The 26,517-nt window shown below is 40.7% G+C and overlaps 1 protein-coding gene across 2 annotated transcripts in view; it reads right to left on the bottom strand.

The window, feature by feature from the left end:
• Positions 1–6,601: 6,601 nt before the first annotated feature.
• The window catches only part of LOC126108592 (potential E3 ubiquitin-protein ligase ariadne-2), a 106,893-nt gene continuing 86,977 nt past the window's right edge, over positions 6,602–26,517 (bottom strand). For both annotated transcript variants that reach the window (XM_049913891.1, XM_049913890.1), the window contains exon 3: positions 6,602–8,792. Coding sequence is in view for 1 of the 2 variants with exons in the window: in XM_049913890.1 (XP_049769847.1) it covers positions 8,786–8,792 (7 nt within the window). In the remaining variant the exon portion in view is untranslated. The remainder of the gene's footprint in view (positions 8,793–26,517) is intronic.

Here is a 26,517-nt window from a genome sequence, read left to right as displayed (position 1 = left end):
AGGTTGTCTGAGCCACTGGGAGATTCTTAATAAGCCGGAGCTTATTCCCGTGAAGAGAGGACCATTGGCGATGCCTAAGGGACACCACCTACTGACAGACGGCAACACAGAGATCATCAGAGGGAATACATGTACTCGTGGGCTGAGGTACGAGGACTGCAGCAGCGTCAGCAGCCTTATTTCCTGGCACACCGACATGACCGGAGCCCACAGAAACATCGTACTGGCTCCCCCAAGAGCGAACAAATGACGAATTCCCTGGATCCGTGACTGGAAGATGGTCGTCAATTGAAACCAGTTGCCTGTGAGAAAATACATTGCACAGCTGCATTTGGTGGCTTCGTGATGCCATTCATCAGTTTGACAAAGTTTCACTGAGGTGATACATTCTCGCCTCTCTTACAAAATCAATTTTGGATAACGTGTCAAACTCGAAGTTTATGCAACAGTTATCTTTGGGGAAACAAGTAACCGACAGTTGTCATATAGGCTGTTTTCCAATTCATGTTACACTGTTCTATAGGTTGTAGAGGGGACTTCAGGGATCAGTTTTTACACAGGAGCCCACCTCCCGAAACATCGACCGACGACACTACAGAGTGTCAGAGCTACAGGTGCCAGTGCCTGTAAATGTAGGCACACACAGGGTGATTCTGTGCTGATGATGTTACAAATTTTCTAGGATAATGAAGAAGAATAAATGTATCAATCTGAGCTAAGGGTCCCGAGTACGGAAATGAACGAGTCAAAAGTTGTAAGTGAAAATCATTCTGATAACCTCCGAAAAAATATGTGAAATCTTATGGGACATAAATGCTAAGGTCATCAGTTCCTAAGCTTACACTCTACTTAACCTATATTATCTTAAGGACAAACACACACACCCGTGCCCGAGGGAGGACTCGAACCTCCACCAGGACCAGCCGCACAGTCCACGACTGCAGCACCTCAGACCGCTCGGCTAATCCCGCGTGGCCGATAACCTCCGACAGAGCAAAAGTATACAGGCGCTGTTCTCAGGTTTGCATTTTAGAGCCCCTGTTGACTAAAATTTTTTCTTGTTTTGGCTCATACTCTGAAAGTTGCCTACCCTACCGAGATATCAGAACTGTTTTCACTTACAACCTTTGACTAATTCGTTTCTGGTTCACAGACCCTTACCTCAAACTGATGCATTTATACTTCTCCATTATCCTTGAAAGTCTGTTATGTTATCACAGAATCACCACATATTTACAGGCACCGGCATCTATAAGTTTGACGCTCTGTAGTGTCGTCATACGATGTTTCCAGATGTGGGTTCCTATGCAAAACCTGATCTACTAAATACCCTCTTCAACCACTAGAAGTGTGTAACATGAACTGTGAGACACCTGTGTGCATCCTGCTTCTATTGTAATTTTGTTTCCAATGGTCCCGCAGTGCGATGCGAGTCGTGTAAAGACATTACGAATTAAGTCCTATGTAATCACGACAGGCCTGTTTCAGCACTATTGCCATCATCAGGCAATTTGAAAGTAATGGTTTTATTAAATACTATTTTCCAGGGCAGACGGTAGCCTACTTGTCATATTCAGGCTATAACTTCCAACAAATATAGCCTGTGAAAGCTACGCCATAAAATAACTTTGAAAGACGTAAGAAAAATGCGTAAGTGACTACCCGGTGACGTTATAGGTAAGTTAAGAATTCCATAAATGTACGGTTGTCAATCGCATATGACAAGTAGGCTACTGTCTGCCCTAGAAAATAGTATATAACAAAACTATTACTTTCAGATTGCCTGATGATGGCAATAGTGCTGAAACAGGCCTGTCGTGATTAAATAAACATCTTTAAAAAAAATGGACTTAATTCATAATGCTTCTATTGTATTTTACTACTGTTGCCTTTACTCAATTTTTTTCACCTCCATTAAACAGCTTAGAAATAAAAGGAAAAAACTCTAAAGATATGACATGTCGCATACTTTTATTTTCAAACTTATTTCGCAGGTACCTTCTCCCGCACCCCTCCCAATTCTCGTGGTTATTTCCCCACCGTCTCCCTCCATTAACTTTGGAAATTCCTGACGTCTTCTTTTTGCGGCTGTGGTGGTGTAGTGGGTGGAGTGCTATGCTCTGGCCCTAGGCTCCCGCGTTCCAGACCCTCCAGATGGCCCCGTGTCCTTTCAGCCTTCTATCAAAGTACCGGCTTATCCCCCAGGGCGGTAAAAGGCAGCTGAGGTGATAGACTCATTGCCCTCTCCTCCCAGTGCCGTGACAAAGAAAGCCCGCACTCGAGCTGCAGTTGGGAAAATAGCCCAGACACAAGCCTGTGCTATCCAGTGGTTTTCTTTCTTTTTTTTTTTTTTCTCTCCCCGATCCCTCCCCATTCCTTCTTTTCCCCCATCAGTGTTATACATAGTTGTCTATCTACAGTTTACAAATACTTTTTACGATATTGCAGGAGACAAATTTTTCATTGTAAGCCATTGTCTGGTATTGGCAGATAAATATTGCTCTGCCCGTGTTGTTAACAACCGTGCAATGTTCCTTCGGACACGCACACGTGTGTGCGTGTCCCGAAGAACTTTATATCATTCTTCTTAACAACACAGGCCCTGCAACATCATATTTATCCACCGATACTGGGCAAAAACATTCAATTAAAATGTCCTCCCCTTTACGGGAATTACATAATGTGTGTACGAGTACAGACTGTGATGCAGAAACGAACACATATCGAAGTTTGGGTCTGGCCACAAGTTATGCACAGGTAGACAAAGCAGTTAAGATAGGACCGCATCGACCAGGACTGCACTGCAGCAGAACAGTGTGGCATCACACGACCAAATATTGTTCGTACGAAATTGTACAAGATACTACAAAGAATATCGAGACGCTACACGTCATTCAAAATGTAGCTCTTTCGACACGAAATATGAAAGTCGGTTATCGTAACAATGTTAGATGAGGAAAAGTAAATTGTACGTGTAAGTGGATATTGAGAGTTATATGACCTTCAAAATAAACATTGTATGAATAGTACCAGAAAAAGCAACATTTGGAAAGAAAATGCCAAGGAAGTGGGAGTAAATGTAATGTACAAATGGTTACAAATAACATGTTTTTTTTTTTTTTAAATTTTGCGTAACGGACAATTATGTCTTTATTATTACAATTTTTTGCTACTTATTCTCTCTTTGATGACATCGTCTGTTTACCACATCATTTTGCTACACCTATCTACCTCACGGGGGAATCTTTGACACTACCCAGTATCTGGATAGCATTATTTACAAAACTGCCTCCTGTACAAGGAAGGTCTCATAACTGCATCTCTTCATTGTCACACGACACTGTACCTTGTCCGAGAAAATTGTGGACAAAACAGATAGCAAGAACAGCATTCTCTACATGTCAAGGACTGAAACAGATCCTACAATAGTAAATCCTATATTTCTGACACATATTTCTGAAAAGCTTTTCTGAAACCCTTCAGGTTCTTTTATGTATACAGGGTGTTACAAAAAGGTACGACCAAACTTTCAGGAAACATTCCTCACGCACAAATAAAGAAAAGATGTTATGCGGACATGTGTCCGGAAACGCTTAATTTCCATGTTAGAGATCATTTTAGTTTTGTCAGTATGTACTGTACTTCCTCGATTCACCGCCATGATTTTATATGGGATTCTCTAACTGTGCTGCTAGAACATGTGCCTTTACAAGTACGACACAACACGTGGTTCGTGCACGATGGAGCTCCTGCACATTTCAGTTGAAGTGTTCGTACACTTCTCAACAACAGATTCGGTGACTGACGGATTGGTAGAGGCGGACCAATTCCGTGGCCTCCACGCTCTCCTGACCTCAACCCTCTCGACTTTCATTTATGGGGGCATTTGAAAGCTCTTGTCAACGCAACCCCGGTACCAAATGTAGAGACTCTTCGTGCTCGTATTGTTGACGGCTGTGATACAATACGCCATTCTCCAGGCCTGCAACAGCGCATCATGGATTCCGTGCGACGGAGGGTGGATGCGTGTATCCTCGCTAACAGAGGACATTTTTAACATTTCCTGTAACAATGTGTTTGAAGTCACGCTGGTATGTTCTGTTGCTGTGTGTTTCCATTCCACGATTAATGTGATTTGAAGAGAAGTAATAAAATGAGCTCTAACATGGAAAGTAAGCGTTTCCGGACACATGTCCACATAACATATTTTCTTTCTTTGTTTGTGAGGAATGTTTCCTGAAAGTTTGGCCGTACCTTTTTGTAACACCCTGTATAACCTTACCCTTTTTTAATCGGTCATATAATTCTGTACCGGGATAAAGTCTCATCAAATAGGCTTTTAATGGATAAGCTGCATCTCCGACAACCACGTGAGGCAGTCGAACCATTGTGTCTGGTAATTCTTTTGGGCCCGGTACGTTCGAGGTATCTGCTTTAAGTTTCGTTGACGAATCTGTCTGTGGAAAGATTGCCGTCTCGCTATCATTTCTGAGGTCACGACATGAGTGTTCACATATATAAATTTATAGTGTTCTTCCTCACGTAACAAATAAACTATCATCGTACCTACGGCACTTTTTTCATTTTGCTCGGAGGTTGTCAAAGGACTTACTTACAAAATCTGCAACGTACTGTTGCACCACTGCAGTTCAAATGTGATATACTAAACAGAGCTGCGTCATGCCACACCACTCTCATGCATTTCAGTTCGGCTCGGTGCAGTTTTACCTTTAAGGCAATCACTCGCGTAAAGTCAGAAATCGGGGTTCGAGTCCCAGTCTGGCACAAATTTTCACTGTCGTCATTCCTTTACACAGCTGACAGTTGTTCATAATTGCAACTGCGAATGCATTGCCTGAATTACTTTTTAGTTTGTGTAGGACTTTGTGGCTGCCTGTAGTGGCCATAACTACTGTTCCAGTTAGGATACAGTACCGTCCACAGCTCATTACCGCTTCTCCACTACTTGAGTGTATTTACTACAGAACACTTATTTTGGCCTTGTTACCAGTTGAACTTTTCTCTTGTGTAACAACTACTTTAAAAATAGAATGGGTAGGGGTTGTTTGGGGAAGGAGACCAGACAGCGAGGTCATCGGTCTCATCGGATTAGAGAAGGACGGGGAAGGAAGTCTGCCGTGCCCTTTCAGAGGAACCATCCCGGCATTTGCCTGGAGTGATTTAGGGAAATCACGGAAAACCTAAATCAGGATGGCCGGACGCAGGATTGAACCGTCGTCCTCCCGAATGCGAGTCCAGTGAAAAATAAAATGGGAACAGCCTCAAAGAGTCACTGCAAAACAAACATAAATAAAGGTAAAACAAAGGTGATGAAATGTGATCACATCAAATTAGATGATGCTCATGGAATTACATTACAACGTGAGGAACTATGCTATTTGGGCAGCAGAATAAAGCTGACGATGGATGAAGTAGAGAGCACACAGTATGAAGACTCGCTATACCGTGGAAAGAATTTCTCAAAAAGAGGAAGCTGTTAACTCTGGACGTAAATTTAATTGTAGGAAGGTTTTTTTGGAGATATCTTTCTAGAGCAGAGGCATCCAACCCATGGGTTGCGTGTGGACTGACGCAAGTATTGATGCAGTCCGAGAAGTGAGTTCTATTGTACAACTGGGGGAGGGGACGGGGGGAGGGATGGGGAGAATCCGTGTTAAGTTACGATGAATTACGTATTTTCAATTTGAAACTCCTGCCACACGATGCTGTTCTCCCATGATGTACTTGAACCTCAAGAGCCTCGTTTGTATCACTAGCCAATCTCAGATGTGCTGGTCTGTTATCTTCTGGCTACGTCAGTTTCGTGTGCAAATTTAGAGATTTAGAAACATATAATGAAATTAATTTATTGACATACAAGCAAATTATGTGTTATTTCTATACAGTTGTGATACAGAACCTTTTCCATCCTAGTTATTATTACTGAAAGTCGCTATTAGTTAGAAATCTTCAAGTGGATTGCTGCTATCTGCTGTTTGCTATCTAACGGTTCCACAAGCCTGTTATAGCAGGTTAATTTGATATCATTTCCATTGCTACAAGTAAGATCCACAGTTGAACATGAATGTCTCCACGAAGGGCTTTCGAGAAATCTTTTTACTTCTGTGTGCAGTTTCTACCATAGCAGAGGATAGGTGCAAAGAAATGAGCTTTTATTCAATTCAGTTTCTTCACTAAATAGTCCACCGACTGGACTCATACAGGTTTGAATTACCGTCAATTCCAGGAATTCTTCACAAGTCTGGATGCTGAGTAGGTGGTATCTCATATTTTACAGAAATGAGGTCACTCAGTCAGGACCAAGCGTTACAAAGATTTCGCCAGAACTTGACAATGCCAATTGGGTGACAAATTTAGCATTTTTTGTTGATTTGACTGCTGACTTACACGACTTAAACAGGTATCAATACGCTGTTTCAAACAATAAAATCAATCCAAATGAAATTGTGGTAAGCACATGTAAATGCAAACAATTTTTTTCCATTTCAACATGTTGGCCAAACATAATCCCAAAGATGGGGTGAAATATGCGGCCATATTTTATCGTACGATGCAAGATTTTTAAAATCTATTTCAGGATTTTCAAAAAAATAATCAAATATTTTGTACTTATGTGACACCTATTACAAACACTGCCAGCAGATCTGCAGATGGACTTTATCGAATTGCAGTCTGACACCCAACTAAAAGAAAAATTTGATCAAATGCCTTTGTTGGACTTTTGCGAATCATACCCGCTCAGAGTTGTACATTACATATGTCTTATTTGTTTGGAAGCTCTATGTTTGTGAACAGTTATTTAAGAGTAAAGCACACAAAAAATAAAAATAGAATCAAGATCTCAGATGGAACACCTTGAGAACACCCTGGTAATTGCAACCACTTTGAATGAACCTGATATTGATAAACTAGTAAAACTAATTCCCTCTTGACTTTTTAGAATGAAGAATAATACTAAATTCTAAATTACTTAAATATGCTCTCTCTTTTTCTTCAGTGGTTACTGTTAGTTACTGGCCCAAAAATACTCATCTTCTCCCAATCTGGGTCTGGCAAGCTAAAAGTTCGGACACCTCTGGTTGATTATAGCCTTGTACGGAAGTGAAACATGGACAATAAACAGTTCAGACAGGAAGAAAATAGGAGCTTTTGAAATGTGATGCTACAGAAGAAAGCCGAAAATTAGATGGGTCAATCATGTAACTAATGAGGAGGTACTGAATAAAACTGGGGAGCAAAGAAATTTGTGATACAACCTGACTAGATGTAGGGACTGTATGGTAGGACACTTTCTGGGACATCAAGAAATCACCAATTTAGTACTGGAGGCAAGAGTGGGGGCTAAAAATTGTAGAGGGAGACCAAAAGATGAATACAGTATGCGGATTCAGAAGGATGAAGGTTGTTAGTATTTATTCAGAGGTGAAATGCTTGCACAGGATAGAGTAGCACGGAGAGCTGCATCGAACCAGTCTTCATAATAAAGACCACGACGACGAAAATAACAATATGTAAAATGCATATTCATCATTTGGACTGCCTGTTATGCAAAACAAATGTTCATAGATTAGTCATCACTTAAAATATGTTCACGTCTCACAGATATGAACACACAAAACTCACCTACGATGGGTGTAGAGGTCTTAGGAAAAAACAGTGTTTCGCATAACAGGCAAACCTCATGTCCAGTAATGTATGACAGAGCTTATATTTCTGTACGATACCACTTATACGAAAATATCAATGATAAACTATACCGTTGTGGATGCGTTTGCTTTTTCAAGCTACTGCCAGTGAGTAATCACAAAGAGCTACCCTAATTACATTCTCGAGGGCAATATTGCCATCTGCATTCAGAAGTGTCCCTAGTAAAAAATTATTGTCACTAAATTAAAAGTAACAGCTCCAGCTGCAGAATAGGATTACAACACACAGTTTCAAAAAATGGCATCATCATATCAGTTTTCACCAGCTCAAAACTTTCTTCCTTTCCAAAGAAAGACTAAACCCCCTTCAATAGACATACAATCTACATACATGGCACAGTGTAAAAGCTTTCTTTTCCCCAGGACGACATCAGTCACAGAGATACGAAAATGGTATAAAAAATGCCCTAAGGCACAGTTCTCTTAGTAACTGTGTAAGAGGTAAAACATCACAATAACAGTAAGTGCTAACTGGTAGTACAGCATAAAACACTAAGATAGGAAAGCAAGTATAGTAATCGGGCAATTAAACAGTCTAATAAGCACATTATGTACATTTTTCAGGTTTTATAGTTAAGCAAACAAAATACAAAACTGTAACAGAAACTACACTGTGTCTGACGAGATCCTTACTAAAAATAACACAGCAAAAGAAACTGGCTGAAAACCGAGGATGCATTCCGTAGGTGCACAGTGAGTGAATCTGCCGGTGCTGTAACAAGTGGACATTCTTTGGTAAGACACACTATCTTCCAGCTGCCAAAAAAATGATTATGGGAAACTTATCTCCTTTAGTAGCAAAAGACTGCTACCCCTGTCAACATTGTGACAAGTATTTGTTATGCAGTACCACAGCAATCTCATTCAGTGCTTCCCACACATCCCGTCTCTCACAGGCGCCATACGAAGCACAGCAAACTGTCAACAATATCTTCACCGTCGTCATCGTCGTCTCCGTAATTAAGACTATTCCACGAGTGAAGACAGGTGGGTGGTGTTTCTTCTATAAAATCTTCTCTCCCTGAGACCGCTGCAGCTCAATCCACTACAGCGCGTGATCATCCCCTGCACATACAAACATAACATTACATTTATAAGTGTAAATACAAAAATTTTAACCCTTTTAGCACCTGGCTTTACATTAACGGTACATTTGACACGACTAGACTTTTACCGGTTTTCTCGACAGCAGTTAGTCTCTACATACAGTGTAGGGAAGCAGCTTACTCATGCCATATAAAATTCATATGCTTTCCATTGCGTGCCAACGTAGTCCGCTGTAACTAGCTATGACATGACGAATGTTGCACAATACCTTAAAAGTAAAATATATAATCTGAAAAGTTAATAGCATGTCAGGAATGATGCTAAAGTAATCACGTATTAAGTTTCAGTTTAGTAACTTTAACAGTTTTCGAAATTTGGACGCTTTACATAAAAATCATCAGCGCAACAGGAAGGAGCTAGAGACTTCAAAATTTATATTCAGATTCCTTTTTCATTGTAATTTAATGGCACAGCACAGCATGCTGGATCTCACAAAGTAATATTTTGGTTGAAATTCATGATTTCCTGTTTTTGTATCCTAAAAGTTCGGAAGCAAGATAGATTAAGTAAGTGATTAGATACAGCAAGGGTGTTTAGATTTAGGTAGAAGGGAGATACGCTATAATAACAAAGATGTGAGAAGTTTCAAAAAGGTGGCTATAAAACTATAGCTGTAGTGTCTCTCCAAAGGGCAAGTTCAGAGCTCACCTATTGCGTGCAGTAAAACTAAAATAATTCACTCGCCAAAAGTATTTAACCTAGCCACATCAGAATTTTATTATAGATACTTACCTGTGTGCTGATTGCACAATTAAATCGAGAGCTTCATTGGCCTTCAGCGAATGAAGCAATTAATTATTTAATAACACGAAGTGGTGTTTTACTAGCCCCAGCGGCGGGTCGAGAAGGCAAATGCTGTCGACTGCGCCTTCGGCGGTCCGCACCGCGCCTATGTAAATAAGAGCGTGCGAGCTAGAGTAGGGTCCAGTTCTCGTCTAGATTCGTATCAGCGCACACTCCGTGTCAGAAGCCACGTCACGTTTGTTCAGTTGCAAGGAACAGCCTCGGATGCCGTATTACGTAACTCGATATGCACTTAACAGTGAGTTCACATTGGGGTAAAGAGTTAATAACGGAACAACTTCAGTGATTTATTCTCAGTTGGTATATGTCATATTTTCTGCAGGGCAGACTTTCTACCATTACTAGCGTAGCGTTTGATGAGTATTAACATCAAATTTTGGCGAGCATTCACTCTAAACATTTACATCGATAACGATTATTGAACAGTTTCGTTATCTAGGGATAATAGGATCCGCCTAATAGACTCTGAACAGCTCTGATACTACAATGGCTGATATGGGTAATCATTTGTCTGGAATTTAACGCTTTATCGTTTTCAGAATATAGTGAAAATCATTATAGTAAACTGCATTTTCTATTAATCCCAGACATCATCCTAAATCCTCAGAGAAATGAACTTCAATAATCAATAACTTTTATTCTCCATCAGAGTGGGCACAGTGAACTCTAATTACAGGCATCACTTTCTGGTTACCAACATTGAAGTTAGAGAGCCTGTGTTGAAAACGGCAAACAATATATACAGGGTTGTGCACGAAATGTGTTACCATTTTGTTTTTGAATATAAACTTTATTGTCAATACAATGTGAAAGGAACATATACTACAATGAAGAGCCGTCCATGGAGATTTGTTCTAACTCAGCACATGCTCAATATGTCCACCATTCCGTTTCCTAACTTCCTTCAAACGAACACTGAAGTTAGTGATTACCCTACGGCACATGTCTTCCATAATTTCACTGCAAGCTTGAAGAATAATTCTTCTGAGCTCCATTACATCACGTGGACGTTTCCGGAAAATTTTTTCTTTTAGGTACCCCCAAAGAAAAAAGTCACACGGATTGACGTCTGGACTATTGGGGGGCCAAATTTGTCCGCCATTGAAGCGACCTGGAAACCTGAGTGAAATGATCCGCATGTCGAAATGCTCCTGTAAAAACGAGTGTTTGCAGTATGTGCCCTTGCTCCATCTTGCATGAACCACTGCGTGTTGAAGGGCAAGGCAGTAGCAAGAAGCTGTGGAATGGAGCTATTGCGAAGCATGCTCAAATAACGCTCGCTGTTCACAGCTTCTTCAAAGAAAAAGGGTCCAATAAGTCCGTGACTGGAAATTGCTGCCCACTTTGTAATACTCGGAGCATAATGTTGTCATTCATGAAGCACTTTCGGTTTTTCAGTGGCCCAAAAGCGTACATTTTGTTTGTTAACCACACCGTCTAAATGAAAATGCCCCTCATCTGAAAACCAAACGTTGAGAGTTTCTTCCCTATCCTCCGTCCATTGAGCAAACAGTAGTCTCTGCTGCTTGTGTTCTTCAGTGAGCTTCTGTGCATAGCTCATCTTGTACGGGTACATATGGAGGTCACTTTTAAGAATGTGTTGAACGGAGCGTCTGGATATTCCCAGTTGCACTGCTGCCTTTCTACACGATTTCCCGGGACTTCTCTGTACAGCAACTCGTACCGCTTCAATATTCTTCGGCGAACAAACAGGCTCGGGCCAAGGTCGCTTCGCTTCCAATACTGTTCCTTCCTGTACAAATTTATCGTACAACCTGTGGATGATCTTCTTGCAAGGGATCCATCGTGTGTTAAACTGTTGTCGAAAATGCCTCCGAGTCACAACATGGCTTTTCGTTTCACGAAAAAGTAACAACTGTCGATTGTTGCTGTGTCGTCAGTCTTCCATTGTCAGCCATTTCTTCTTACTAGTCTCCTAGCGGCAGTATCGTGAATTACATGTCATTTTGTAACTCATTTGTTTTTCCAATCTCTGCTGGTACTGCTGTAGAGATCCCAGCGGGATATCTAATGTGCGTCATAAATTGTGAAAGAAACAATTGGTAACACATTTCGTGCGCCACCCTGTATATAATAACAACATTTATTTTCCACCCGCCGCCCCACAACAGACTGAACACGAATAAAACCAACAAACTGCAAGGGCAGGTTCCTGACCGGACACGGAGGAAGAAAGTCTTACGAACATGTGTTCAGAAATGCGCCGCTGCTACGTTAGATGGCGCCGACGAATGAAGGTTCCTCTGACCGTACGTTCCTCATGTGTCGCAGGCCGTAAGATTGACGCAACGTACTGTAAGCATGGTCCGGTATTTATGTCAGGAACAATCCGAGATGGGTGTCTGTGTATGGCCAAGCTGATAGAAAAAGTTGGGAGGCAGCGTGACTGTACCGAACCGAATACCGTCACAGACACCGACATCACACAACGTATCAAGTCCTTTTTGGGCACTCGTGTGATCGCAGGTCCTTTCAGACAGACAAACATACAAGATGGCAGTGGAGGACCGGGTTTTACCAGATATTGAGACGAACCCTAGTATAAGCTCCAGGCAAGTGTATAACACTATCTCGGCTTGTTCCTGATATGAATATCAGACCTTTCTGCTGCTTACAGTATGTTGTGTCAATCACACATCCTGCAACACACAGTCAGAGATACTTTCATTCATCAGCACCATCTACTGTGCCGACGACGGATTTCCAGACACATGTTTATAGGATTTTTTTTCCTCCATTTCCAATCAAGAATCTGTCCCTACAGTTGGTTTTATTAATGTTCACCCTGTTTAATCTTGTTATGCTCATTTAAGGATTGTTGAGCATCTATCCTTTTATTCCTCTGTTAGTCATTGTGAGAATAAGTCTATTACTGGAAACAACTGGTGTCTGAAGTTAATCATTTTTCTAAAGCCTGAATCTGATCACAGCATAGATTTTGAGTAGATACAAGTATTGAAGTATTTTATCACTCCGGTTCAAAAGCTATAAATAGTTCTTTAATACACCAACAATTTATTTAAATTATAAAACCTTATTTGTATCGCACTTTCAACCTTGCATAAAAGTACAGTAATGAGAGCACTATAATTAACTTTATGTGTCACCCTACATGGGGCATTCCATAAGTAGCACAACACATTTTATTTCTCAGCCTGTTTCAGTTGGAAAAATGCAGAATTTGTTGTGGGGTATCATGGATTATTCTTAATTCAGTCCCTACAGTTTCATGAAGATCCAATAGGTGGCGGCACTATACGAGGGGCATTTGAAAAGTCCATGCAAAAATAAAAATTACTTTCGTGTTTGGGGTAAACCTTTTATTTTTCGATATAGTCTCCTTTTAGACTTATACACTTCTTCGAACTCTGTTCTAATTTGTTGATCCCTTCCGAATAATAGGAATTGTCCAAGTCTGCAAAATAGCTATTATTTGCTGCAATCATCTCCTCATTTAAATAAAATCTTTGTCCCCTCAGCCATTTCTTCAAATTGGGGAACAAATAGTAGTCCGAGGGAGCCAAGTCTGGAGAATAGGGGGGATGTGAAACAAGTTGGAATCCTAATTCCATTAACTTTGCGACCACAACTACTAAGGCGTGTGCTGTTGCATTGTCGTGTTGGAAAAGGACATTTTTGCAGTCCAATCGTCGGTGTTTTTCTTGCAGCTAGGTTTTCAAACGGTCCAATAACGATGAATATTATGCACCTGTAATAGTTTTACCCTTTTTCAGATAGTCAATGAGGATTATCCCTTTCAAATCCCAAAAGCGAGTCGCCATAACTTTTCCAACCGAAGAAGTGGTCTTCGCCTTTTTTGGTGCAGATTCTCCCTCAGTAATCCATTGTTCAGTTTGTTGTTTGGTCTCAGGAGTATAGTAGTGTATCCATGTTTCATCCACAGTGACGAAACAACACATAAAGTCCTGCAGATTCTTTCTGAACAGCTGCAAGCAATCCTCGCAACACTTCACACAATTTCGTTTTTGGTCAAGCGTGGGCAATCGTGGAACCCATCTTGTGGATAGTTTTCTCATGTCCAAATTTTTATGCAAAATATTGTGTACCCATTAATTCGAGATGCCCACAGCACCAGCAATCTCACACACCTTAACTCTTCTGTCATCCATCACTGTATCATGGATTTTATCAATGATTTCTGGAGTCGTAACCTCCACAGGGCATCCAGAACGTTCAGCATCTCTTGTGCCCATATGGCCACTCCAAAAATTTTGAAACCACTTATAAGCTGTTCTAATCAAAGGGGCAGAGTCACTGTAATGTTTATCAAGCTTCTCTTTAGTCTCCTGAGGCATTTTGCCTTTCATAAAGTAATGTTTAATCACTACACGAAATTCTTTTTCGTCCATTTTTTGACTATCACTCGACCTTGATTCCCACAAATGCCAAACACCAAGAAATAGACCAATATGGCTGAAACTTGGTCTGCATTGTTTCCAAAGATGCTACTAACTAAGCATGACCTCGATATGTGCCGGTGGTGCCATCTCTCGGACTTTGCACAGACTTTTCAAACACGCCTCGTATGAGGTGACAGATCTCCTGAAGTTTTCTGACTCAGTTTCAACTACAAAGAGTGAGCCAGGAGGTACATAAAAACCCAAATCAACAAGAAAAACACTTCAATGTGGACTGTGACCACAATTGTTTGGTTATGGACTGTAGATTAAAAATGAAGAAACTGCAAAAAGGCAGGAAATTAAGCAGATTGGATAAGTTGAAAGAACAAGAGGTTGCTGAGAATTTCAGAGGAAGCATTACGTAATAGTTGGCTAGAACAGAGGAAAGGAATACAGTAGAAAATGAATGAGTGGCTCTGAGAGATGAGATACTGAAGGCAGCAGAAGTCCTTGGATAACACGAGATACTGAATTTAATTCAGCATAGGAGAAAATACAAAAATGCAGCAAATGAAGCAGGTGTAAGGGTTTACAAACATTTAAAAAATTAGATGGGGAGGAAGTGCAAAATAGTTAAGCAGGAATGGCTAGAGGACAAATGTAAGGATTTAGAAGCACATTTCATTAGGGGAAAGATAGATACTGTCTCCAGGAAAATTAAAGAGGCCTTTGGGGGAAAAAGAAGCAGCTGTATTAATATCAAGAGCTCAGATGGTAAACCAATCCTGTAAGGAGTATATAGAGGATCTATACAAGGGAAATAAAACTTGAAGGCATTATTAGACAGAGGGAAGTGGACGTACATGAAGATGGCACGGCAGATATGATACTGCGTGAAGAATTCGACAGAGCTCTGAAAGATAAAAGTCGAAACAAGGCCCCCGGAAGTAGACAATATTCTGCCAGAAGTACTGATAGCCTTGGAGGAAACAGCCATGGCAAAACTCTTGCATCTGGTTAGCAAGATGTATGAGACTGGCAAAATACCCTCAGACTTCAAGAAGAATGTAGTAATTCCAATCCCAGAGAAAGCAGTTGCTGACAGGTGTGAAAATTACCAAACTATCACATTAATAAGTCATGGCTGCAAAATACTAACATGAATTCTTCACAGAGGAATGAAAAAACTGGTAGAAGCTGACCTTGGCAAAGATCAGTTTAGCCTCCAGAGAAATGTAGAAATATATAAGGCAATACTGACCATATGATTTATCTTAGAAGATTGATTATGGAAAGGCAAACCTACATTTATAGCATTTGTAGACTTAGAGAAAGCTTTTGACAATGTCAACTGGAATACTCTCTTTCAAATTCTGATGGTAGCAGGGGTAAAACACAGGAAGCAAAAGGCTATTTACAACTTGTACAGAAACCAGATTGTAATAATAAGAGTCAAGAGGCATGAAAGGGAAGCAGTGGTTGAGAAGGGAGTGAGATGGGGTCGTAGCCTATCCCTGATGTTATTCAATCTGTATGCTGACCAAATAGTAAAGGAAACAAAAGAAAAATTTTGAGTAGGAATTGAAGTTCAGAGAAAAGAAATAATAACTTAGAGATCTGCTGCTGTTACAGACACAGAAAATTACTTGGAAGAGCAGTTGAATGGAATGGACATTCTCTTGAAAGGAGAACATCAACAAAAGCAACACAAGGCTAATGGAATGAAGTTGAATTAAATCAGGTGATGGTAAGGGAATTAAGATTAGGAAATGAGACTCTTAAATTAGTAGATGACTTTTCCTGTTTGAACAGGAAAGTAATTGATGATGGTAGAACTACAGAGAGGATATAAAATGTAGGGTGCCAATGGCAAGAAAAGTACAGGGTGTCCGAAAAGTCTTTCCCTGATTACACAAACTGATAACTCACGCTAAAGTAAGGTACAAATATGAAAGTGGTGTCTAATTGTTTACAAACTATCAAAGTTTTTTTCACACATCAGTAAACTTCCACATGAGCACTCTTGGTAGCACGCAGCACATCTAGGCGATATTCAATTTCCGTCCACACATTAGCAAACATCACTGGAGGGATCGATTCAATGACTGTGGTTATCCGTTGCCGCAGGGTTTCAAGATCTGGTACACGTGTTCGGTAGACCTCGTCCTTGACATAACCCATAAAAAGAAGTCTAACGGTCAGGAGGGCGTGGAGGCCTAACCGTTGGCCCATCACGACCAATCCATCGCCCAGGAAAGGTCATATCGAGATAGGCACGGACGTCCAAACCCCAATGAGGTGGTGCACCATCTTGCTGAAACAAAACATTGGGGTGATACTGAAGCAGCCGAGGAACAGCATACAGTTGCAACATGTCCAGATACACTGCAGATGTGATGCTAGCCTCAGCGAAGAAGAATGGCCCGATAATTCGATCGTGCAATAGCGCGCACCAAACATTCACCTTTGGACTGCCTCTGGTGCACTCCATGACCTTGCCAGGGGGTGTGAACCCCAAATGCGCACATTATGGCGATTCACTACTCCTCTGACAAAAAAGGTCGCTTCGTCGGAAAAGGCGATTCGTCTGAGATAACCACCATCGTCCTCAATACGTGATAGCATTTCGACCGCAAAGTCATATCGACGTGTACTGTCATTGGGCAACAATGGAAGTGGAAGTTTACTGATTTGTGAAAAAAACTTTGATAGTTTGTAAACAATTAGACACCAGTTTCATATTTGTATCTTACTTCTAGCCTGAGTTATCAATTTATGTAACCAGGGAAAGACTTTTCGGACACCCTGTATTACTGAAGAACAGACATTTGTTAACATCAAATATAGATAAAAGCGTTACGAAGTATTTTCTGATGGTACCTTTGTGGAGCATAGCCATGTATGGAAGTGAAACATGGACAATAAACAGTTTACACAAAAACAGAATAGAAGCATTCAAAGTGTGGGTGTTACAGAAAAATACTAAAGATTAGACGGGTTGATCATGTAACTAACAAGGAGATACTGAAGAGAATTGGAGAGAAGAGGAATTTATAGCACAAACCTGACCAAAAGAAGGGATCAGTTGATAGGACACATTCTGAAGCATCAAGGGATCACCAATTTAGTACTGTAGGAAAGGGCGGGACGTAAAAATTGTAGAGGGAGACCAATAAAGCAAATAGATTCAGAAAGATGTACGTTGCAATAGTTATTCAGAGATGAGGCTCGCACAAGGTAAGAGTAGCATGGAGAGCTGCATCAAACCAGTCTTCAGGCTGAAGTGGTTGAGTGGGCAGTATTGTTTGGCATCTTGACAAAATTTGGAGTGGACTCTAAAACAGTGGGAATTATCAAATATATTCTAACACAGACACATCCAAAGGTATAAATTAAAGGAGATCTCTCCAAAGAGTTTTTAATTAAAACTGGAACTTGACACGGTGATTGTTCCTAGTTCTCTTCAACTGTGTGTTAGGTAAGGTCACCCGAGAATGGTAAAAAGAATTATTCACAAAAGGGTTACTGAAGACTTTCACATTGAAGAATCAAAGAATGGTATTAGAGTCAGCTGCCTTGCATTATATTAAGTAACTTCTTCTTTGGCAGGTAAACAGCTTGCATAAGCTCATAATATGACATCTGCTTTATACTTTTACAAAATGAGTTGCAAACAGTGTATTACTTGGTTCTTTTGTATGGATTCACAACAAGCCTGTTTTGGCATTTATGCCATTTTCAAACACACCTGTTGATACTGCATTTGATAAGCATTGTATTCTACATGCATGTAACAGTATTGTACAACTTTTATCTTATATTATACATACACCTAGGTAGAGTGGCATCCATAAAACATCTTGCAAAGTAATTTCTTTTATTTATTGTGTTGTTAATATTGGTTATGTATTCATCTTCTAGAGAAATGTATAACTTTCTAACAGTTGTCAAATGACAGATTGTTCCATTGATGCATTATATCTTACATAGTCAGCGATATTATTTGCAGAGATATTCTGCATTGTGTAGATGTGCAATCTTAATGTTGTTTATTGTTTCTTGTTTATCATGCAGTATTCATCCTTTTTCTTTCTCTGTTGCGTTAATTAAGTTTTCAAGGTAATTTTTATGTTGAGATCTACTTCCATGTCACTCGGATATCTGTGTGTGTGTGTGTGTGTGTGTGTGTGTGTGTGTGTGTGTGTGTGTGTGTGTGTGTGTGTAAATTTCTAGTTCTTCCAAAATGTTCATGGTCTGGCCATTTGGTGTCCTATGTAGAATTTCCAAAGCATTTTTGATTGCATTCATTCTGTGGTTTTTATTTCTTACATGTAGGTAAAAATTTGACTGGCTGCTTTCACAATTGAAAGCACTTTGAAAGATATAGTTTACTTGTAAACATAATGCATCAATTGAATGATCTGTCATTTGACAACAGTCAAAAATTTACATGAAATTACTATTGAAGCTAAATGCATGACCTATATTAACAACACAGTAAATAAAAGAAATTCCATTCCATTATGTTTTATGGACATCATCCATCTAGACATACACTATACGATCAAAAGTATCCAGACACCCCAAAAACATACATTTTTCATATTAGGTGCATTGTGCTGCCACCTACTGCCAGGTACTCCATATCAGTGACCTCAGTAGTCATTAGACATCGTGAGAGACCAGAATGGGGCGCTCCGCGGAACTCGAATGTGGTCAGGTGATTGGGTGTCACTTGTACCATACATCTGTCCGTGAGATTTCCACACTCCTAAACATCCCTAGGTCCACTGTTTGCAATGTGATAGTGAAGTGGAAACGTGATGGGACACGTACAGCACAAAAGTGTACAGGCCGACCTTGTCTGTTGACTGACAAGACCGCTGACAGCTGAAAAGGGTTGTAATATGTAATAGGCAGACATCTATCCAGACCATCACATAAGAATTCCAAACTGTATCAGGTCCCTCTGCAAGACTATGACAGCCCAGCGGCTGCTTCAAGATCAATAAAATAAAATAACTTCGACAGACATAAGCCTGTTTCGATCGTAAGTAAAACTACATATGGCACTGTATGTCCTCTGTATGTCATCTAATTTTCAACACTCTTCTGTTGCACCAAACCTCAAATGCTTCGATCCTGTTATTTTGCAGAGTGCTTGCCCGACTAAAGCCAAAGATTTGATGGGTAGATCAGAATAACTAATGAAAAGGTATATTGAGAGTGGTAGTAATGTTCAGTCCCAATGGGGCACTGTTAAGTGGGGCGTTCACCAAGGGTCGGTGCTGGGGCCACTGCTGTTTCTTATTTATATAAATGATATGCCTTCTAATATTACAGGTGATTCAAAAATATTTCTGTTTGCTGATGACGCCAGCTTGGTAGTGAAGGATCTTGTGTGTAATATTGAAACAGTATCAAATAATGTAGTTCATGAAATAAGTTCGTGGCTTGTGGAAAATAATTTGATGCTAAATCACAGTAAGACTCAGTTTTTACAGTTTCTAACTCACAATTCAACAAGAACCGATATTTTGATCAGCAGAATGGGCTATAAGTGAGACGGAACAGTTCAAGTTCCTAGGCGTTCGGATAGATAGTAAGCTGTTGTGGAAAGCCCATGCCCAGGATCTTGTTCAGAAACTAAATTCTGCTTTATTTACCATTAGAACAGTATCTGAAATAAGTGACAGTTCAACACAAAAAGTAGTCTACTTCGCATATTTTCATTCGTTTATGTCGTATGGTATTATTTTTTGGGGTAATTCTTCTGATTCAAAAAGGGTATTTTTGGCTCAAAAACGGGCTGTTCGAGCTATATGTGGTGTAAGTTCGAGAACCTCTTGTCGACCCCTATTCAATAGTCTGGGAATTCTGACATTGCCTTCACAGTATATATTTTCTTTAATGTCGTTTGTTGTTAGCAATATAAGCCTATTCCCAAGAGTTAGCAGCTTTCACTCAGTTAATACTAGGCAGAAATCAAATCTGCATGTGGAATGCACTTCCTTGACTCTTGTGCAGAAAGGAGTGCAGTATTCTGCTGCATCCATTTTCAATAAGCTACCACAAGAACTCAAAAACCTTAGCAGTAGCCCAAATTCTTTTAAGTCTAAACTGAAGAGTTTCCTAATGGCTCACTCTTTCTATTCTGTCGAGGAGCTCCTGGAAGAGCTAAAAAATTAAGCAAATTCCAGTGTTACATTGTTGATTTTCTTTATTTAAACTTACGACTTGTCGCCTGAATATGTTTTTTATATTTCATTTTATCTGTTTCTACTATCGTGTTATAATTTCATGTATTGATTCGTTCCATGATAATGGAGACTTCTCCTTAATTTGGTCCCACAGAACAATAAATAAATAAACTAAATCAAATCAGAGAAAAGAGCTAGGAAGACTTGCGCACCGAGGGTTCCGTACAAACTTAATTACGTATACAGTTCATCCATTCCAGGAATCGAGAATCTCGAGCATTTTTGCCTGTTATCGACATTGATACTGGCGAGGTGTCGGTCCCGGGGATTCCAAATTTTTAAAAATGTTTCAATAGTATAAACGTGAAACACAGTCAGGCAGGAGGCAGGCGGCCATTATTATAATAATCAGTATAATAGTCAGGCCGTCTGGGTCACAATGGTAAAAGTCGACATCAGGCAAGGAATGACTCTATTGCTCATATGAAGCGTTTCATAATTTTTTCCTTTAAGTGAACTGTGAAACCTGGCTTCTTGCTAAATTTCATGATTCGACTCCAACGTGAAATACCCAATAGGTTTCGATGAGGGGGTTCGTAAGTATCAAAATGTATGACCGTATCTTTTGACTGCAGTGACTTAGAAGATTCACATTTTACACAGCCGAGGGACCACAGACCTCAGTGTGTGACAAATTTCACCTCGATACGTCTACGTGTTACTGAGAAAATTTTTTTAACTGACAGTGGAGGGGGGAGAGAAGGAAGGGAAGGGAAGGGAAGAGACTATCGATGTCAGCTGCAGCGGGACTTCGTGCGGAACGAGTGGCAGTGAGTGAAAATGTGTGCCAGACCAGGATTTGAACCTGGGATCTCCTAATTACTAGGCAGTTGCATTAACCCTATGTGCCACTCACAGTGTTTTTGCAACTGTGCGGATTAGCTCGGCACGCTTCTAGGCTGACCCAGATTCCTACCCAGCGCCATCTGTCCACAGTCTCCGTCCGTGTCCTCGGTGCTCGCTACTTTGAGATTCCCACAGGAGGTCGGACATAATTAAGCACCCAGACTGAATCTGGTGGATCCGTTGCCCGTTGAGGTGAATCAGTTACACAAATGTGTGGTGACTGTTTTTTTTTGGACATGTCTGAAAGTACAGACAGATTATACAGCGTGTACATAAAGTCTGGGAACATTTTCAATTATTTATTGCACAAAAACCAAACATTGTACACATATTATACATATGTCATTTGGAAGAGGACCCTGAAACTTTTTTTTTTCCTCCCGTTTCACAAACGAACAAATTTGTTGCGACAGGTTGTTTGTGCCCCACAAAGAGAAGCGGGCGTCCCAGTGTGAGTGAACTGAATCTGGAGTGCGTACGAGAAATCGGTGCGTTGTGCATCCCGTGAACTCGAAATGGCTACAATGGCAGTGTGGAGAGTCTTGTGACAGAAGCTGTCTGTGAAACCATTCAAATTGGAGCTAGTGCAGAAGCTCAATGATGACGACAAAGACAAGCGTTTTAAGTTTTGATCGCAGTCGCAACAATTGAATGAGGATAGGGATGGCATTGTCGATCGCTTAATTTTTAGCGACGAAGCTACTTTTCACACTAATGGGAAAATGAACAGGCACGATTGTCCAGTTGGGGTACGAAGCATCCACACGAATACATTGAATTTGAACGTGATTCCCCAATTGGAAACGTCTTTTGTGTCTCGTCACATCGAAAACTGTACGGGCCATTCTTCTCGACCGAGAGCAATGTCACTGGATATTTCTACTCGGACATGTTGCAGCAATGGCTGATGCCTCAAATGCAATCGGACTCTCCGATCATCTTTAAGCAGGCCGGGTCTCCACCCCATTTTCATTCGAAAGTTTGTCGGTACCTGAACACGGAGCAGCCACATTGGTGGATCGGCGTGCTACAGAAAGGGACAGCTGTTTCGTGAAATGGCCTCCCCGATCACCAGATCTCACTCCGTGTGACTTTTTTCTGTGGGGACAAATTAAAGATCTGGTCTATGTAGCACCTCTACGCGTGACGTAGCAGAGTTCCGGGAGAGAATAGGGGAAGCGACTGCCAGAGTCGATGACGCCGTGCCGGGAGAGGTACGGCAAGAATTCGATTACCCTATTGACGTCTGTCGGATCCCTTGTGGTTCACATATCAACTGTTTGTAAAAAACAAAACTTTCACAGTTTCTCTTCAAAATGCAATCTGTACAATGTTTAATTCTCGTGCAATAAATAATTAGTGTTCCCAGACTTTACGTACACCCTGTATTACATGTATTTTTTTGTTCCAATTAATCCGTAGTGAGGAGATCCCCTAGAATGTGGAACATGTCAAAATACAAGGATACACAATAAATATTTACAAAGTAAGAACAGATATACCAATGTACCTTCCACAAAGCCTAAATGAAATTGCCGTAGTGGATGTGGAATCGGAGAAATAAAAAAGAAATTCTTGAGCATACTTACATTTAAAAGAATATATAACTTGTCACCAAATGTTAAATGTTCAATACACTCGGATGAAGTTGATAATTCTTAGGCTGTTGTAGCCACGTATCATCAAATAAAGAAATAAAATAAAAACATTTTACAGCAGCTATTTACAACGATCGCATTACTGCAGAGAATTTGTATACAACGCTGATTGTACACAATATTCACATTAAGTGATATTATTAACAACACACGCGATTCAATTGATTCTGCTAAGAAATTCATCAGTGGAGTGGAAGGAGCAGCCACCAAAAAATCCTTTACACTCACTTCAAATGGAACTGTATTATTAATTAAACTTTTTATGGCTGCTGGCATGTTACTGAAGCATGAGTATTGCTGGACAGTGGTCACGTTTCTGAACCAAAGTAAGTGACATTAAATCTTCATGAAAGTTATTCTTATTTCTGGTATTGATTCCACAAACTGAAATGCTGGTTTGAAAAAATTTATGTTTTTTAATAAAAAATTTCACTGAGGAATAAACACATTGCGAAGCACTAGTTAACATTCTCAATTCCTTAAACAACCCTCTGCAGGTTGTTCTTTAGTTCACAACAGAAATAATTCATATTGCACGTTTCTGGACTCGGAAATCTTTAGCTTACTTCAGAAAATAATCCCATATGATATTACAGAACGAAGGTAAGCATAGCATGCTAGCTTTTTTATAGTTATATTATCTATGTCTGACAACATTCGCATAGCAAATAAGAGTTTGTTTAGGCAATTCAGCAGTTTTGTGGTATGCTCCTTCTTGTTAAATTTATTATTAAGCTGTAATTCCAAGAATTTGACACTACCAACTTTTTCTATCTGCTTGTCATTACTACGCATCCATGTAAAAATATTGTTAACAGTCAGACAGACAGGTAGACAGACAACAAAGTACAGGCTGTTTCAAAAACAATATACTTATTACAAAATATTTTCTTGTCCAAACTATCAATCCCTGTGCTTTGGCTCAGCTATTGGATAAATTAATACATAGTCTAGTTTATATTAATAGCCGCTAGATGTCAGTTGTCTTCTGTTTTGCTTGGTATCTTGCCCTATGTTCAAAACAGCTACTCCGCAGTAGAAATCATTTTGTATTCTCGAGTTTTCGAAGTGCAATTCCGTAATTACAGTGCAAAGACATTTCTGGTCGAGGTACCAAATTGATCCTCCGAATGGGTGGAACATTCGCAGATGGTATCGACTGTTTCTAGATACAGGATGTGTATCTAAAGGAGAGTCCTGGCCGCCCCCGTGTTCCTGAAGAAAATGTTGCACGAATTCAAACTGCTTTCCAACGTAGTCCTTCAAAATCAACTCGCCATGCCAGTCGGGAGCTACAACTGCCTACAACAATAATTCGGCACATTTTGAGATGTCAGTCGGTTATGAAGCCGTACAAGTTACAGCTGTTACAAGCTCTCCGTCCTGATGACAAACGCAATCGTGTGGCATTTTGTAACGAGATTCTTAATGCTATTGACAATGATAACACTTTCACACAACGTATCGTGTTCAGTGATGAAGTGACTTTCCATGTTGGTGGTCAGGTAAACAAACACAATGTTCGCATTTGGGGCCTACAGAACCCACATGCAGGCACTGAACATGTACGAGCCCCTCAAGTCAATGTGTTTTGTGCGATATCCCGATTACCTGTTTAAGATCCATTGTTCTTTGATGGAGACACGGTTAATGGTCTGCAGTATCGTGCTATGTTACAAAACTGGTTGTTTCCGAGGCTGCATGAATACAACTTCATTTTTCAACAAGACGGGAGCGCCCCCTCACTGGAGTCGCCAAGTGTGTGAATATTTGAATGAAACTCTACCGAACCATTGGACTGGTCATCAAGGAGCTGGCAACAGCATGTCTCAGCCGGGCTCCACGGTCACTGGATTTGACACCCTCTGACCTAGTCCTGTTGGGTTGCGTTAAAGACAACATTTATGTACCACCACTCCCACAGAACCTGGAAGAGTTGATGAGCTGTATCTGTACTGCCACAACATCAGTGACAAAGGAAATGCTTGCCCAAATACGGAAGGAGTTTGGGTATCGATGTGATATTGTTCGTGCCACTGATGGAGGACGTATTGAACATCTGTAATCTGAACTTGTGAGGTTTGTAAACATGTATGTAAAGTTTCATATTTTTATGTCTTACTATATGAATTCGAAATACGTATATTCTTTTTGAAACACCCTGTAATTATACAAGGGTTCTGTTTTTTCTGATTGAGGTACGGAATCCTCAAAAAGAATTATGCCCCGACTTGGCTAAAAGACAGGATTGGCTGACAGTACACATGCTGAGGCATCAAGAAATTGTCAGTTTGGTAATTCAGGTAAGTGTGGGAGGGGGCGGGGGTAAAACTGTAAAGGGGGCCAATGCTTCACTACAATTAGGAAATTCAGGCAAATTTATGACGCAGCAGTTCAGCAGAGACAAAGAGTCCAGATTGGAATAACAACAGTATTAGGAATAGGAGAGATTGTCTACTCACCATGAAGATGAGTTGTTGAGTTGCAGACTGGCACAACAAAAAGACTGTTATATATACTGATGAGCCAAAGCATTATGACCACCTGCTTAATAACTTGTTAATTCATGTTTGGAATGAAATACGACTGATTCTGAGTATCGGGGATCCGACAGTTTGTTGGTACGTGTGTGGAGGTATGTAGCACTGGATGTCCATGCACCGGTCACTTAATTCGTGTAAATAATGGACCGCCGATTTGCGTACATGGCGATAGCAGCCCAGACGGGTTGTGTAGGATTTACATTGGGCAAATTTGGTTGCCACGACATCGTCGTGAATTCACTGTAATGTTCCTCAAACCACTGTAGCACGGTTCTGGCTCTGAGATACTGACAATTACACTGCCGAAACGTGACATCGCTGTTGGGGAAGACGTCAACCGTGAAGGGATGCGAGTGGTCTGCTGCTGTCAAGTGTGTCTTCAATTACTACCAGAGGTCCGACACGAGCGCAGGAGAATGTGTCCCACAGCATAATACAGCTTGCGCGAGCCTGCATCCGTGGCGCACAGCACACTTTGGACTGCTGTTCACCTCGATAACAGCATTTGTGGAGATGTTCATTGACCTAGAGTGATTCACGCAAAGAGCAGACACGTTTCCATTGACTGACAATCGAATCCCTACAGTCCCTGACCACTTGCCATCTCAACTGATGATGTTGTTGGGTCAACATGTTAACATGTAGGTGTAGTCCGCTGCAGAGCTCCACGTTCAACAATGTACAATAAATAGTGTGCTCGAAAACAGTTATACACGCACCAGCATTGGGCTATTTCGGCAGAGGTGCCACCGATCGCCATCAATTCTACTTTACAGAGCAAGCCCACGAACCCCACATTCTGTGAAGAGTCTGCCTAGTGGAAGTTTCACTGTCCTCCTGCCTCTTTCCACAGATGCTCACGACATTAGCATATGAACATTCGACCAACTTTGCCTATGTCGAGATACTCGTTCACAGGTCCTGCTTAATAATAATCTAGCCTTTGTCAAAGTTGCTTATCTCAATGGATTTCCCCATTTGCAGCCCACATCTTCATTAGGGCGATCCCCCGTCTGTGTCTGCTGCAATTACACACTTTCCTTACCGTGTCACACGTCCACAATGCCACCACGCAACATCCGATGTTGCAGTGGACAGTGGTCATAATGTTTTGGCTTATCAGTGTATGAAGCTATCGTTTAAAGCCCTCCTCAGCAAAGAGGACACACACGTTCACACATGTGGGCACA

Source organism: Schistocerca cancellata, chromosome 11 (assembly GCF_023864275.1).
Source record: "Schistocerca cancellata isolate TAMUIC-IGC-003103 chromosome 11, iqSchCanc2.1, whole genome shotgun sequence".
Lineage (NCBI taxonomy): Eukaryota > Metazoa > Arthropoda > Insecta > Orthoptera > Acrididae > Schistocerca > Schistocerca cancellata.
This window is presented reverse-complemented; position numbering and strand designations above follow the sequence as displayed.